Below are 17,030 nucleotides of genomic sequence, written 5' to 3'. Positions count from 1 at the left end.
TAGTGATGCATATACACAACACGTATTTATTATGCCAAAACATATATTATATTATCGGCATTTTAGCAACGTTGATTGCAATATTAACTGGTCTCCCTGTACAGATTTTTAATGTGAGAAATGTCTTGTACATTTAAAGCTGCCTTTAATCACCAGACCTTTGGGCCACACTTCTTAAAGTGTTCACAACCCAGTAGCTTCCACTGTTCTGCTTAGAAAAAAAAGCAGAATTTTTCCTTGAAAAACTCGGACTTAAGAATGAAATATTATTTACTGCGTTCTTTGAAGAACAGACACCATCCCCTTGAAAAATGCTCAAATTCTGGGCGCTTCTATAGTATCTTTAACAGTTGGAATCATCCACAAAACATTTGCACAGGAAGCCTTCAGGTTATTGCTGATGGTAAGAAATGGAGAGGGAGGAAAATTACCTGGACTCCCAAAATAACACTCTCTCTTTTGCTGTTTCTGATTTTTGAGGGAGAAAGAAAATTGCTCCGCAATACATTAGCACGAATCACATCACCAAATTCGCAGTGGGAGCCACGGTCAGGGGTGATTTCCTGCGCGCCGCTTGCTTAGCTGCAAGGGAGAAAAGGGAGGGCAGTGAGAGGTGCGCGGGGAAAAACCAGGGAGATGTTTCCCCCTTGGCCCCGCTCTCTGTGCCAGAAGGAAGAACAGGCCAGAAACTACATAAAAATCAAAAAAGCTAATAATTAACCTAAATCGGTCTCGATTTTTCCTATTATTTCGAATGGACAAGAATCACACTTCACAGCACCTTCCTCACCCTTCTTTTGGATTTTGATGCTCTTGAATAGGATGGAAAAATTTGCCTTGAAAGTGGGTTGAAAATACACATGATAAGCATCTGCTTAACAAGAGATTCCGGACTGAACCAGAGAACAGTTCATTCCTAGCCTATTTCTTAAGACAGCAAATATACAAAAGCATTACTTATCCCCCTCCCTTTTTATCTTTTTTGAGAAGTGTTGCACAATCTGCTGCTTCACAGGATTTCAGCAAGAAGTATTCGCCACTTTTAAGGCTTGGGTTTTTATTCGCCCTAAAAGCTTTAACTTTCCCTTCAAACTTTGTACGTCATCCTCATCAAATCATACACAGAAATGTGCATGAAGTGTTTTGTTTACTCATAACTTGGCAGAGCCACAACAAAGAACAGAATGTAAAGAATGAACTCCCTTTGCGAAAGTCATTCATATCGAAACAAAAGCCTTTACCTTCCTGAAACAGATTTTCTAAGCAGGCCTCCTATATTTCTGAATCACCCAGCACTACAGTGACTTCTCGGATAACTAAGAAACATTTGAAAGCCAATCTAAAAACAGAAGGAATGAGCAAGTTCTCCTGGATCTGAGTTTTCATTAAAAAAGCATTAAGAAAATACGGGCTTTTCAACAGTGCAATCTGAACAAGCAACTGCTTTTCATGTAACATGTACAAACCTGCTGAATTCAGACTACTTCCAACTTCCCCTCGGCTGCAGCAGCTGGATAGATTTGTTTCCACCTGCTTTTATCATTTGTCATTACTGAGGTATGTTTCAGAAAGCCAATTTAGCTCTAAACTGTCAGTTTTGCTGAAGCCAAAACAATTCATTTTTATGATTTGATCACATCCTTCGGAGGGTTTCATGTTCCTTTAATTCCCAGCTCCCCACACCTCTGCACCCAAAGCGAATATAGGTGCTGCTTGGGGTTTTTTAAACCAAAATGCCCTTTCCTAAAGCACCTGAAGTAAAGCCGCACGCAGCTGACCCCATGCACGTGCTCCACCATTCGCTCTAGGAGTTGCAAACTTCTGTGCTCACCAGAGGAGACCATCCAAACGTGGCTGCAGATAGCAAAAGGCTTCTGAAACACATTAAGATCTTATTAAAAAATTAAAAAAACCTTCTCCCCCCAAACCCTATTGAAGGCTGGCTGCTTCCATCTCCTGTGCCAGTGTTGGAAATAAGGCTGCTGATATAGCTTCTACCATTCCCCCCAAATTTCAGGGGGATAGGAGAGAGTGGGTGCGGGGAGGGAAGGTATCTCAAGTACAAGAGAGGATGATTATGAGGTCTAAAGAGAGCATGTCATAAAATGAAGAAATATAGGACTATTTTTAAAGCAATTATTTTGTTTGCGAGACTAAAACGTGCTGCAGTATTCCCCTCTGCTTGGCTTTCCAGAGGAGGTGTTGCATTTAGCTAGCAAAATTAATTCACTTGACTAAAAGAAAATTGAAACACTGGAAGCAAAATAGAAAAGCATAAGATGAGAATTTTGTTTCCTATATTTCGAATAGGAAAGAAATTATGTTTTCAAAACTTGATTAACTTCAAGGCCCAGTTCTGCAATAACAACCACAATGATCCACTGAGAGTGCTCATGTGCATCAACTCCCCTGGTACGACTGCAGGAGAAGGACATAAATGTGTGAGTTCAGATGAACCTCTTAACCATACTATCTGCATAGTTTATCTATAGGTATTCTGAAAGTTTACAAAATTCTCCAGTGAAGTTAGAAAGATTTAGGAACTTTTGAAAAATGTGACCTGTTACGTAAACCTGTATTTTAAGAAGTGAACTAGAGACAGGAGGAAGGATCACAGGGGTTGGACACATAACCAGCTGTCCCAATTTGGCTGAGCTGTTTTAGCTGTCAGTGTGTGAATTCTTAATGTGTGATGATTATGAAGTACGGAGAGATAGCTCAGCTCTCTCATTTGAATTATTTTGCCTTTGCCTCAGAGTAACAGCACATACATGGGCTGCTACCCCAAAGTTAATGCTGGTGACTTCTGTGTCTGAGACCCACATGTCTAAGCCATTTGCAAAGCTTAGACCTCAGAATATTTATTTATTAAGATCAAAAGTGATAAAATCAAGCTTATCCCAGGCTCAAATTTTCCTCACACCTTCACTAATTACACAATATAATGAAATCCCAGAAGCACTGAAATAATTGTTCCAGCAGGAACTCGGCCAGCAAAACACCTATGGAAGCTTCTTTCTACTCATTCATCACTATGGGAAGCAATCTCACAGTCCTCTCCAAAAATCCCCTCAAACAGATGTCTTGCAGCATATCAAGACATTATCAAATTCAGACTTGGAGTAAGCAAGTTGCAAAATCCAAAAGCTCTTTGAGGGAGTGTTTTGCCAGACACACCTTATCATCCATAGGAAAGAGAGCGGGATGCAGGGTGGGCACCTTCAGCGAGACAGGAAGGCACAGGGAAAAGCAGCTATTTTGCCTGTCCGAGGCCAGGTATGACCAAATAACACCTTAAACCCAAGTAATACCATAACCTCTATCTAGAGACAAAATATCAGGCAAGATACAGCTCAGAAAGAGCTGCAGGGTGACTTCTGTATGATCTCCAAGCTGAGATTATGGATCACAGAATCAGAATCACAGAATCACAGAATCGTATAGGTTGGAAAAGACCTTTAAGATCATCGAGTCCCACCATAAACCTAACACTACCAAGCCCACCACTACACCATGGCCCTAAGCACCTCAGCCAAACGGCTTTTAGATACCTCCAGGGATGGGGACTCAACCGCTTCCCTGGGCAGCCTGTTCCAGTGCTGGACAACCCTTTCGGTGAGTGCTGAAAGGATGGATGCTCCATGTCGCTACCCTCATTTGGTAGCCTGAGCTGGTCGCTCAAAGTGCCCGTGCTGAGAGCATCCAGGACAGACGACCCAGTCCTGGAGCAGGCGTTTGCAGACGCGCATGACGCGTGATCACAGCAGTCACTGATCGGGCACTCGCGTCCCCAACAGCTCTGCTTGAGCACACAGCAGTCGTCATGGGGGCCACCAGCAGCAATAACCTTGCAAGGGCAAAGGCACCGTGCTCCTACTGAATGGGTGCCCATATCTATTACCAGGCAATACTAAGATAGGTTCTCAGCTTTCCCAAGAAAATATTTTCAACTGGGATTGATTTTTACTGTTTTAAAACTAACATTAGCAAATGTGATTGCACAGTGCACAGATCTGTCAAATTTGTTCTCAGCTGCAATCCTGAAACATAACATTATCGTGTACTGTGTGAGCAAAGCTGGGCTTGGCTTTCATGTGACTGAGCTCTAAATTAGTTTATGGATAATGTTCCTTTACAATGCGTTCCATCTTTCGCTCCATCTTATCTTAATGAGTACTTAACCTCTTAAAAAGAGGTTACTGCCAGAGAGACTAAATACAGAGTATTAAAGTCTCTGAGAAAACCACAGGAATGAGTGTCCCTGCTCAGGTAGCTCTGTCCTCCTTGAACACAACTTCTTTAGGGTGAAGTTTGCAGAGTTTTCAACTGCACTGGAAAAAAATAACTTCCACTGCATTCCTTTTAAAACTTATTTGTAATTGTGAGGTAGTATCATTTTTTATCAATACACGTGGAAAACGATAGTCTGAAAAACGTACCTTTCTTCTGGAAAACCCCGTGGTTCCTGCACTTGCAACCTCAGCATTTTGGGTTTGGATACCTTCTAAAAAATGCGCATGCTTAGAACCTTTTAAAAATGAAGATGTTACTTTATAAAAAATATCTAAACCCTATGTTGGCAGTTTTCTGTCTTTTGGTCAGTTCGCATGCACTACACTCCACAGAAGGATTTTAGCACCTGACCATGACTTCGGCACGGGATCATTGACTGCATCCTAGCTATAATCCAGAACAACCCCTCTCACCAGGCACTTCTGCTGGAAGGACACAAATCTCATGAAATATCATTCTGTTTGGCCTGAAAGTCCTCCGGGTACCTACCAGACCGCATCTGAGCTCCTCCAGAGGTGCTGCAGGTGTTCCCGCAGCGCAGCAGGCAGGAGAGGGCTCAGGGACCCGCTGGGCTCCAAGGCAGCCATGCCACAGTTCACACATCGAACGGGAGCAGCCGCTCTCCATGCTGGAATCGAAGCAGCCTCCATTTTAAAATTCAGCCGGAGCTGCAGCACACGTTATATAAAATATCATTTAACCCCCTCATATCCCTGGATAAAACTCCTCTCTGAGAAGCCGAGGAGCAGGCTATGGACCAGACAGTTCATTGGATTTGTGCCACTCCAGCAACAACTTGTAAAACTTTCAAGCAGAAAGACAGCAAACAAGGAGGTGTGCAATTCTGGACTTCCTTCGTGAGGATACCAAAACAGGTGCTACTCCCACTCTTAAACGCATTTAATGTGAATGTGTCGCTGGATTAGGGAAAAAAAGAAAAGATATTAGAATTTCCTTTTAAAACCCTTACTTTCTTCTGCTTCTCAGCTGGCCTACAATTCATCTTGGGAATTGCAAGAAGAAGTGGGGGATGGACAAACTGTCCCCCACACCCTGTCTCCTCAGGAAACTCACTGTCATGTGGAATTAATTACTTACCCTTTTTTTTTAAATACATATAATTTCAAGTTCATGGTCCAGCATCTCTGATTCATAGTAATAAAGGTTGCACAACAGCAGAATTGTGTAGAACAAAGGTTAATTTGAGGGTAAAATACTCCTCCTAATGAAACACAGCTGGAAACATATGCTGATTTCGGAGACAGCAAATACCTGCAGCACTATTGATCTTTAATTTCTGATTTCAAGATTTAGAAATTCGGTGTGTTTAGACCTGTGTAAGGGGAGGCAGAGAGAGAAGGCAAAGAGCTATTCAAACCCTGCAGTTTCTGGCCTGTGATTCTCTTGAGATGTTCCAGGCTAATTCTTCTGTGTCACATAACAGCTTTATGACACCTACACCTTCTTCACTTAAATGTTAGAGTTTTTAGGTAATTTCAAAAAAACAAAGATCAGAACACAGGCCTCTGCACCAGCCTCAGACATTTAGAAACCAGAGCTAGCTCTTTCTCTTACTCCAAAACCAGGAGACAGTTTTAAAATAACACTTTTTAACGGCTAGTTTTTATATTTTCAGACTCTCTTTCAAACCGGCGAGGACTGGAAGTGTCCTTTTTCGCTTCGGTTCAGACTGAGAGCCTGACGCACTCGCAGGGCTGCGGCTTTGGGAAGAATACCATATATGACGAGACTCTGAACAACATTATGAGATCTGGCAGCAGCGAGATCATGCTCGAAAACATAAATGAAGCAAGAAAAAAGCAACAGAGAAGCAGAGGAAAGGACGGAAAAGTGACAGGAGAGTAAAGAAATGGCATTTTCTAACTGTGAAGAATTATTACTGAGGTCAAAACTAAAGCTGTTCCAGGAGTTTCTGACTAAATTCTGCTTTGTTCCAAAATGCTGACGTGCTGAAATCAAAATGATTTGAGGAACATATCAATCTGATAGGACTTGTTCCTGTCAGGTCATTTGCCTACTTGTTTTACTAGAAACCTTGGCTCCTAGACAGCCGCTCAGATGGGCTATTGGGAAAGCCAGATTCCCAGGCTCCCTTGAATCTCAGTATTAAAAGAAATTAATTATTGATACAAGCCTACGTTATGCATGTTCGCCTTATCAAATTATCTGTAGCTGTGCCTGTAGCATGGGAGTAGCACATCTGATATGCTTTAATGATGCAAAAATCTTATTCAAGCGGCAGGGAAGCCAAGCCGAGTAATGCTCCTGCTCTGGGCTCCCTCTCGCTAAAGATGTTAAAATAAGGCGAGAAATAAGAAGCGCAATGCTTCCCTTCAAATGTTGTACAGAAGTTTTGAACAGTTAAGGCTTCCCCGTTTCTGCTAGGCAAATTATTTGAGCCAAGCACTCTGCCTGCCGCTATGAATGCTTACTTTGTAGTATAATGCATTTACACGGTGAAATCATAATATCCTGGGCATTTGGGGCTGTATTATGCTATAAAAACCAAGGCCAACTCCCTCCAGCTATTACAATTTTGGACTGGTATTTGATCTATTAAGTTCTGCAGCTTTCTTCTGCTGGGAGCGACGGGCAGCGGAACAGCCGGCAGCTGCGGCGCGGAGATGCGCGCTCTGCACTGTGCGCCGAAGCCGTTAGGTGGTGCTTGGAACAGAAGATTGCGAGAAAGAAAAGCAAGATCTTGTGTGCTGCCCAGGCAGCCTGCCACGTCTGGAGCTGCTTAATAAATATTTTATTCTAGCAATTTTAAAGGGGGGGGGGGAGAGAGAGAGGGGGGAAAAAAAAAAAAGCTTGTTCTAGGATTCAGTTTAAAAATCTGATTTCTAGGCCTCGGCAGAGCTGAGTAATTAAATAAATAAATAGTCAGCTCTTCCTCCTGCCTCGAGCATCTCTGCTGACACGCACACTCCCCCCCCTTGAAACGAGCCTCCGATACTTCAGTGCTCAGCCAAACTTCTGCTCATCGTGCCCGAGATCCCTATCTCTCTCCTAGGTTGATAACTGCATTTCCAGTAAGTTTTGAGTCAGAGGTTGGAATACTATTGAATGTACCAGCTCCAACAGGGGTTTCCAGGAAAAACTGTCCAAGCGCAGAGCGGCAGGAACACTTTTTACATAAGGAAGATCTCACCAGCAATTAGGAAGAAGTCCTGCTTCTGCATGGAAAAGCAATAGCTTACTCCCCTTCCCCTTCTTCAGCAAACACCTACAGGCAGTCCCAATTCATACAATGCTCTCTTCAGATATATTTATAAATTGTCATGGCTTCCCTTTAACATTACATTCTTGGAAACTGCCCCGCACTAAGAAGAGGCCATCAATTAAATAATTGCATCCTAGTAGAGATAGCATGCAACCCACCTCTCTAACCTTGGGCTACCATTTTGTTACTCTTTTTTTCTCCCTTAACCAACCCTTCAGTTATTGGCATTCCCCTCTCTTGCACTGACCTGTAAATATCTCGCAGCACTTTACCTCCACCTTCCCAAGTTCAGCAAAAAAGCTCAGTAAAAAATCCTCCAACACTTTTGTTGCCAAGGTCGGAAGACCCCAAACCAGCTGTACTAGATACAGTCACAGGTTTGGTCCAGCCTCGTGCCGTACCCCTCGCCGTTACGGATAAGGAGGCTCAGGGAACGCACCGAGCACAGTGACTCTCTCCTCGTGTGTCCTGCCAGCCACCGCCAACAGCCAGTGTAGGGACTGCCTGAGCGATCCGCCGTATCCAGATCATCGCGTTTAGTAGCCACAGATAAATTCGTCACTCGAATTTTGTCTAACCCTTTAGACAACTCCAGACTTCCACCGCCACCCTGTCACACTGAGATCTACGGTTCTATTATACCTCATGAGAATAAGCACTCCTTTTATTTCTTTTTAACCAGCTACCTCATAATTTCAATTCTTGCATTATTGAATTATCATGAAATAATGAATAATCATTCTTTATTCATGTTCTCTGTGCCACTCTTGATTTTATAGCAAATATATTTTAACAACTCTCACAGCAAAAGACAAAATGGCTGAAGGTAAAAAAAAAAATCCTCCAGTAACTGTTTATGAAGCTATTTAGAAACCTACAATTTGCTTATGTACTGCGCAGAATGATTAAAAAATAAATACAGAGAAATCCAAAGTTGAATATTGTGCTTAACAAAGGAAGACCTGCTTGTCGCGTTTCTATGAGGACTCAGAGTTCATAAATCCCTGGAAGTGGACTAAGCAGCTTTCTCACCTCTTCAGAAGTTATCTTAAATACCAGGAGGTGGGAGGTAGTTGGACAAAAGATATAAAGGGAGGCAGCTGATCCATTTTAAAGCCTCTCTCATTCTTTTTAGGCTTTAGATTTCACATAAATATTTCTTTAAATGCATACATCTATGTACCAAAACTAACATTTGAGAAGCTTCCAAAACTTGGCTTTTAATTAAACCCATGAAAGTATAATGCTCACACTGAGTAAGTATCAAAAATAGAGACAAAACTGAGAAAATATGCAGGCATTTTTCTTGGGTTTTGTCAGGCACTGCAAAGACAATTAAGTTTCTTTTCGTCACTGTACATATAATACTCAGAAGTGAAAGCTTAATTAACTTGTCAGAAACTATGGCATCTCTTTTCTTGAGCTGCTGAACCCACCTTCCCAAAAGACTTGAAGGGAAAATAAAAAAACTGAATGCTCTAGCTGAAATACCTGATCATGCGTGACATTCCTGTCCTGTACCACAGTTTGTCTGTCATTACCAGAGGCTTTTTTATCCATCTGGGTGAGCACGCTCTTTCTCCATTTCTCCGGGAACGTCTCAGCACAGAATTGCCATTGCTCCCAGACGATGGACGTTGTGTGATGGGCTGAAGGAGTGAGACATGGTGGCAGCAATTACATCGTACAGCGCGCACGTTTATCAGGCAAAACTTGAAAGTTTCAGCAAAATATCCTTGATCACATGGCTTTTCACGCCAATTACAGGCCCTGAGCTGTCCTGTTAGGGGCAGCTGTGAAAGCAAAACTTTTTTTACCCCTAAATACAATTGCACCGCTTTGCTGGGGAGACCGAGCGGGTTTCAGATGCATGGAGAAGCGGAGCCCAGAAAGTGAGGAGACCTATTTATGCTGCAGAGGCCAACACAACGGGCCTGGGACTGCACTATTCTCTGCTGGCTGGCCTCTGATTTTTGTAGATATTTTGCATTTCTTCTCGCTGAGTCCAGTGGCAGCTGTGGCCAATAAGTCCCTGTCAGCAAGCCTTGCCTGGAATTGTGCTCGCAGCAGCTGGAGGAGCCGCCGCAGCCCCGGAGCGACTCCTGCCCCTGCTTCCAAGAACCGCGAGGGTTTTGAATGAGGGTTTTAGTGAGAAGCGTGGGCTCAGCCCGGGGAGCCTGCAGGGCGTGCAACGCCTCGCAGCTAACGCCTTTCCCCTGACCAACGGATCCACTCCAAAAACAGACCCGAGGTCCTTAGTTTAACAAAGGTTAAGTTAACAAACCTAACATTAACACTTAAATTTGGCAAGTGTAATAAGTGGCTTTCACATTTTTAGGTTTTTAATACAGTCTTTCAACCTGAGCTCACTTAAGTCTGAAAAATATTGTACTTTATCCTCCTGTAATCTCCTCTCCAAGATATGCATGTTTAAACAAAGTGCAAAGGTCCAGGTGCTTTACTGCATTAGTAATGACCCAACACCTCCTCTTTAATAATGCAACACGGAACAGAGCACAGCAGTTTTTTGCTTTCTCATTTTAAAAATGTATTAAAACTTTTCTCTGTGGGGCCAGGTGACAGTACGAGGGAGTAGAAATTGTTGTTTTTTTCAAGGCAGAAAATATTGCTGAGGCATTCAAGGGATAATTTTTCACCTCCCATATAAATCACTATCTTTACTTCTCTACTAACTTTGCTACTGTTTTTCCAGCACTATATGAGATTTTAGTGAGCTCTGGGATTTGGTGCATGCAACTGTCTGCTCAACAGACCTGAAGCCTGTGCGAATAATTCCAAGCCCATGCAATCCTACCTAATGCACCATATTGAGAAACCCACTTCTCTTCTGAAAGATATTAAAAACAAACACACACAATTCCTAACCAATCAACATGAATTCATGCTTCAGGTGGGTTTTTTTTTTCCTTAAAAATAAAAGTAAATTAAGGTTTCACATCTTCTCTGTGACAGAGCGCTCCAGAGACTCACACAGACCCAAGCTGTGAGTTTTCAGAGCAATCTCCATTAAGGTATTTCTCTTGATACAAAAGGAAGCTTTTCTGTAATGCATCATTGTATTACCAGGCCACTTTGGGCACTCCTGGTGACAAAAGATTTGACAGCCTATTGGAAAATATATGTTGTAAGCCCATGTCTCTATCATTTCATATCTACAATGAATTATAGTTCTTTGGTTAGACGTGTAGCAACTCACAGCTTTGGAGATACCTGATTCAGGTCTCCATATACCAGCCAGGACAGGAGTAGAAGCGGCTGATGAACCCTGGCAACACGTCTGTATTTATCAGATTAAACCACAACCAGTCAATGGGATGAACTTATGGCTATAAAACATACAGGGCAGACCTCCAGCAACTGGAGCTGCTACGTGAGCCGAGTTAAAGGCGTGCTTGAAGGTAGAAGGTCCTCCAGGAAGGGGGCAGCTCCTTCAACTCCCATGCACAGGCTTCAGATGTAAAAACTGCAGCTTGTACCTTTACTATGTGCACAGCAGGCCACACCTTTCTAAGCTGTCATTTTACCTGTTGTCTGCAAAATCCAAACAGGAAAATGAGCCGGTTTCCCAGATGAGCACAAACACTAAGCCCTGGGTGTTAGCAGAGAATTTTACCCCTACTCATCCACGCTAGCATAGGGCAATAATCCTTCTCCCCATAACAGATTTAGATTAGTAATGCCAGCAGTATTAAATGGGCCTTTTGAGCAGGGAAACATGCGCTGGTAGTCTGGGAAGGGTGTTTACAACGTGTGTTTTGCAGGTATTAATGCTCATGACGCACGGTGGTTTGTAAAGGCATAATACGTCCTGCCATTTCCCTGGGGCCACTGCTCTCCTCCCCACCTCTCTGTCCCTTCGCTCTCTCCAGAGGCACAATTGAATTCTTAATTGTTCTGCTACAGGTATAGGCAAAGCCATAAAATAAATACAGCAGTTGGGACACAATTAGCGCTCTAAAAGACGGGAAAACCACATCTGGCAAACAAGTGTGAGGGCCCAGGGAGCGCTTTATTCAAAACTGAACTCTCCAAGGGGGAGAAATATGTTCTCAAGCATGTCTGAGCTTTCCAGTTGTGTTTTGGGCTCTCGCTCTCCCTTCCAGGCTGCTCTCTTTTTCTGATAAAATAAATGAATCTCTCCCTACCAAGATGCTGCATAAATCCTGGTCACATTAAGGCTGGCTCTCATCCCACGCAGACAAATGCCAATACCAGCGAGGTCGCTGTGGTCACCGCTGAGGCTTTTCCAAACAAGCCTAAAGGTGTTTGTTCATCAAAGCTGAAACTTCCAGCGAGGCCCTGCTGTAGCACTGGAAACACATGTTTCCTAATATTTAGCGCACCCAAAACATTGAAACTTAACCAAAGTAAACTTGGAAGTGAAAAGGGAAAATGTGCAAGGTTTGATACTGAAATGAACTCTCCTTAAGTTACTGCTTCATATTTTATGAAGACGTAGATTATTCTGTCTGTTGACACTGCAGTTATGCCACTGGTAGGTATATATATTGTAAAACTTTCCTGTTTGTATCTAGACCTTCCACCATTTGCTCGAACCTCAAAGGATATATTTGTCCTGGAAAAAAATGTACATTGAGAAAAGAAGGTAGAATCAAATGGCCGGACATTGAAGGGGACTGACAGAGCTGTATGACAAAGACCCCCTATTCACCTTGCACTGCTTTGGGCACCAAACTCCACAAATTCAATCCCCAAACGTCATAATCTGGGGTTACTGCACTTGTGATCTGCCATCTTACCGACAATAAAAATATATACGCACCTTAACGAGCACTTTATTTGGGCCCATAGTTACACAGTCTATAAAAAGACCTGTTGATGGAAATAATCCATACCTTTGTGTCCAGATTCAGAAGGGAATGGATTTTGGTTGATTTTCGTGATTCAGAGGAGGAACAGGAAGTTATTTATAAGAATGATGCAAAACATGGGAGCAAACAATTTCACCAATTAATCTTGCACGTTTCTGTGCTTTTTAACCTCCTATTTGATTATATGTACACACCACCTCTAAGCAGAGTCAGGACCTGGTCCCCTGGTTGTAACTCAAGTGCCCCTCTCACATCAATAACTAAACTCAGAAAATATAATGCAAACAGGATGGATCTCACTTACAGTCATTCACGTGTACTATCACTAGCAGACAGAGTGCCTATCACATGCCTGTATAAAGAACAAAATCTCCGTCCTAGCATCTCGCTGAGGAAATAGCAAGTTTATGCTACTATCACACATGAAACTTGCTTATCGGAATATTGAAACCATATAGCCTATAGGACCCACACTATACTGGGGGAAAAAAAGAAAACAAACAACAAACCTTTAAACCTCACAAGTATTTTAAAGAATGTGTTTTTCATAAACAAATAAATCATAATTTCAAATGAAATTATCCATTTTAATTACTCGGAACTATGGTTATTTATTGACGTGAACAGCGTGCTGGTCTCATGGATGTGGTTAAGGATCACACAAAAAACTGTAACATGATTTACAGATTTACAGTACTGACATCAGCAGAAAAGCCCAAGAAGAGCCAAGAGTCTAGAAATGTCTTTTGTCTTTTTTCTACCATTCTTTAACAGATATGTCATTGAGATTCTCCCCTCCAGTTCAAGCAGCTACATTTTGGTTTTCTGTGGTTAATTAGAATAGCAGAAATCTTGCAAAATACTCTGGCAAGTATCTAAAAATCTTGGTGACTCATAATGAACGTAAAAGTTTGACTAGCTCCCTTCACTTACTGATTCCTTAAAAGTAACAGTAAAGAATGGACTTGAATAGTTTTGGGCAGCAAAAATAGTTTAAATATGACTTTGATTAAATTCTTAGAAGCGATGACTGCACCTAAGTACTCTGAAATACTGGTGATAAGACGTTTGACATCATTGCCTCCCGCAGAACTTGTTACAAAACACGTACCAGCCAGATATACACTGAGTTAGTGCCAGCGGAGATTTATGAGAAACGATTAATCCACAGAGTTAAGGGTGTAAAAGGACACTCTCTTTCATTCCTTTCACTGGTAACAAGCAAGTCTCCAGCGTTCAGCAGTTCCACGCTCCTTACTGCCCTTATATACCCTTATAACCATTATACACATTTGTGTATGTATATAGACATATATATACAGTTTGTCTCTCACAATCAGTCTCGCACAGTAGCCGTACAATGTTACTCAATAGCATCAAAAGGTCCACCAGCCACAATATTTGCATCCGGCCTCTCAGTTATTTTTCTATCTTACAAATAAAGATATTTGAACGGAATGGTGCAAGAGAATAAACTCCACCTCTTTTAGAGAAAATGTATCTATTTTGCTTCAGTGGCTATTGTTGATAAAGCGCTCTGGTTTTCCAGGGAATTTTTTTTAGCAGAAGGCTATTTTTCTGCGACAAGGTTTGATTCCTGTCTCTATCTCCAAGTTATTGGCGTGCATGCATCGAGTGGTCCTGGATGAGCTGTGCTGTGCAGGAGGGAAGGGAGATAAACCTGCAGAAATTTCTCATAGTAAAGAAATACTTGTGTAAGCAGTATATTTTCTCCAAAATAAAAGCCTTTTGACCAAGTTGGTAGACATAAGGATTCCAAACAGCATACACTATATAGATAAATAAGAGTATTGTTCACATTTGTCTACAAAACATGTTGCAAAATGCATTGAAAAAATACAATTTGTTGAAGGAGCACCAGCAGTTTATGTTTGTTATTTCAGAAAATTCTCAATGAAACTGTCAGTTCCAAGAGGAGGCTGAAGAAATCTGCTTCAGACTCACAAAAATGACTTAACCAACAGTTTTTAATTGCATCTCAAATGACTGTAACTGTGTTTTGCTCAGTAGTCAGCACCCCATTCCATGTAGATACAGTTGGTTACAGGTAATAAGATTACTTCTGGGTTACTGCATGTAGCCTCTAAAATACTGCCAAGAGTGAATACGCAACATGTTCTAGGGTTAAGGAAGCCTAACACAGTGCCAGCATCATACTGTGACATTGCCTGCAGAGTGTGAAAGGATTATATCCTGTCTTAACATACCATTTCACCCATGCCAGAAAATGGAAAAGAGTCTAATCACTGAGTAAGTATGCAAGTCACTAAATATAAATCTAAACCGGTTTCTACTGCTATAATATCAAGTTTCCCTTAAGAGCAGCTCTCCTCTGAACAGTGGCTCTGAAAAGTTTGTGCTGTAGGTTCTCATATTTATGGCATCTTGGTAATTTCCAGATGAAATCAAATCACACTATAAGTAAAGAAGAAGAGGGTTGGTGTTGGTTTTTTTTTAATATGAGCTGTGCAAACTTACTCCAGTTCTGGATTCTTTCCAAGTCACGCATTACTAAACAACAAAGATTTGGCAGCCAGATTTTACAGCTAATTTTTTCTTCTGGCTGCCTGAGTCAGAACTGAATTCTAACTCCGCTCTCCTTCATACATACTGGGTCTACAGAGGGAAAAGTAGGTCACGAAAGATAAAAACAAGCAAAACCAGGACAAAACTGTGGCCCTCCCAAAGTAAATGTGCTAACTTTACTGGGGCAAGGGGTTCACTGGTAATATGCAAGGACCACATGACACAAAAGCAGCTCAAGTGCGTTATAATAAGGCCATTTTTATACATTTCAGCATCGTGGTGTACTTACTATTAAAACTTTTAAATTTGCCATCGTAAGTCACGCGGAGCTGCCTTTCCCCCCTTCTCAAAGGGACGACTCGTAGCACCAGAGAGACCTCATGACAAACCATGCCTAATCTTGCCACAGCCCAGAATGACTCCGGCAGATCCCGAAAGCTGTCCTACGGAGCCAGGCGGCCACGCGCCCTCAGGCTAAGGACATAAGGCAGGATCATTTAGGATCTTCTCGTGAATGTGCAGGGTATGGGACCATGGGTTCACCATGCCAACAGACAGAGAAATGGCAGTGCATCACATGGGAAACCGTAATGTCAGGGAAATACTGCAGCAACCGCCTTCGGGATGGAGTTGTACCTCGCTCAGAGTGATTTAGCAGAAGAAAACAACAGCTCTTTGGAGGACTGCTGAGGTTTACCTACCTTGCATCATTTAAAAAAAAATCATTATTAAAATAAGAGAGAAAAGAGTAGATTTCGTATGTGTTTTTACACTGGTAAAAATATCTGGCTAGGGTATGTCATTCTGTGCATCTTGATTTACTTAAAGTGTAAATGTGGTGACCTTTAAAAACTTGAACAAAATGTGCTAGAGAAGTTTTATTGTTATATTATAAAATGATAAAAAAATATGGTTGGGAAGAAGAAAGGACACACTTTTTTTCTAAGCAACCATTAATGCTCATGCCCTTTAATTCTAGTTATAATTCTTAAAGTATTTTAATTTTCTCCTTAAACCCATCTAATCAATGTTACACTTTCTTCTGTATTTTTTTGTTTTCAAGAATGAATCAAGTTAATGTTCCTCAAAGAAGTGCAAATTTGTACTCAGTTATACTGTAGCTGCTTCTGATAACATCGTTTCATTTTCATCTGACCTCTGATCAGGAAAACAATTTTAAACAATGCCAAGGAATATATATTATAGCACAAAAAAGCAATCATAATTAGAAACTAAAGATTTAAGACCTCCAAAATTGCATCAGACCTTTTTCTGTTTAACAGTAAATTAAAATAGTGTTTCCCAATCAGACTTGAAAGTCAAGTTGAAATATCCTCAGTAATTTGCATTTCTTCCCAGAAAGATTTAAGTTACCCACAAAAGAAAGTAAAAAAACCAACAGCTGCAGCAGAACACAATGCCTGAAAAAGAAACCACAAGATCATGTCTGAATGGAAGTGGAAAAGGCAAATTAATGAATAGGCAGAATAAAGACAGAATAGACAGAATAAAGATTATTGGTAACCTGAAAAGGCAGATATACTAGAAGATAGCTATTGATAGATGAAACTTGCTAGTAAATTATGATTGCTAGTAAATAAAGATTGCTAGTAAATAAAGAAATCTCAATACAGGTGTTTCAGTCTTTGTGAGGATTTCAAGGATGCTATAGATTTTTCTCACCTGCAAATCCCACCTTTTCCCTACATAACACTTGTAATTCAAATTCTGTTCTGATAATCAGAGTGAGGTACTTACCCATATGAAGAAAAACTTGCAATTGTTAATTTTGGTAAGATTAAGCAAGATGGTGTTCTATGGACTAGGTCCAAAATGGATTTGGGATCTTTCGGTACTAACCCAAAAGGCAACTGTTTTCTTGCTTCAAAAGAGGTTTTCTAGGTGTCTTAGCTGATCTATGAGCAGGTCCACCAGAAAGGGACAGTCCTGCTCCCCTCCTCTTACTCCAACTGCGCGTCCCCACTGCTTCCCTCCAGCAGCTCTAACGTTTACCCGACCCCCTCCACGCGCCAGTTAAGTTCACTAAACTGGCAGGAAAATAACACAGCAAAAAAGGAACTATTTTCTACCAG

The 17,030-nt window shown here is 41.5% G+C and overlaps 1 protein-coding gene across 50 annotated transcripts in view; it reads right to left on the bottom strand.

The window, feature by feature from the left end:
- Window positions 1-17,030, bottom strand: part of LOC140657453 (uncharacterized) — a 372,414-nt gene that overhangs the window by 198,839 nt on the left and 156,545 nt on the right. For 4 of the 50 annotated variants that reach the window (XR_012044349.1, XR_012044345.1, XR_012044348.1 and 1 more), the window contains exons 8-11: window positions 9,029-9,186; window positions 4,783-5,210; window positions 1,753-1,874; window positions 432-582 (exon numbers count right to left, since the gene is read on the bottom strand). The exons of 42 other annotated variants lie outside the window; for them this stretch is intronic. Coding sequence is in view for 2 of the 8 variants with exons in the window: in XM_072874489.1 (XP_072730590.1) it covers window positions 9,029-9,097 (69 nt within the window). In the remaining 6 variants the exon portion in view is untranslated. The remainder of the gene's footprint in view (window positions 1-431; window positions 583-1,752; window positions 1,875-4,782; window positions 5,211-9,028; window positions 9,187-17,030) is intronic. 4 more of the 50 variants (XR_012044350.1, XM_072874489.1, XM_072874490.1 and 1 more) reach the window with 2 other exon arrangements.

Source organism: Ciconia boyciana, chromosome 10 (assembly GCF_034638445.1).
Source record: "Ciconia boyciana chromosome 10, ASM3463844v1, whole genome shotgun sequence".
Taxonomy (NCBI): Eukaryota; Metazoa; Chordata; class Aves; order Ciconiiformes; family Ciconiidae; genus Ciconia; species Ciconia boyciana.
Note: the sequence above shows the minus strand (reverse complement) of the source record. Positions and strands in the feature narration are given on the sequence as shown.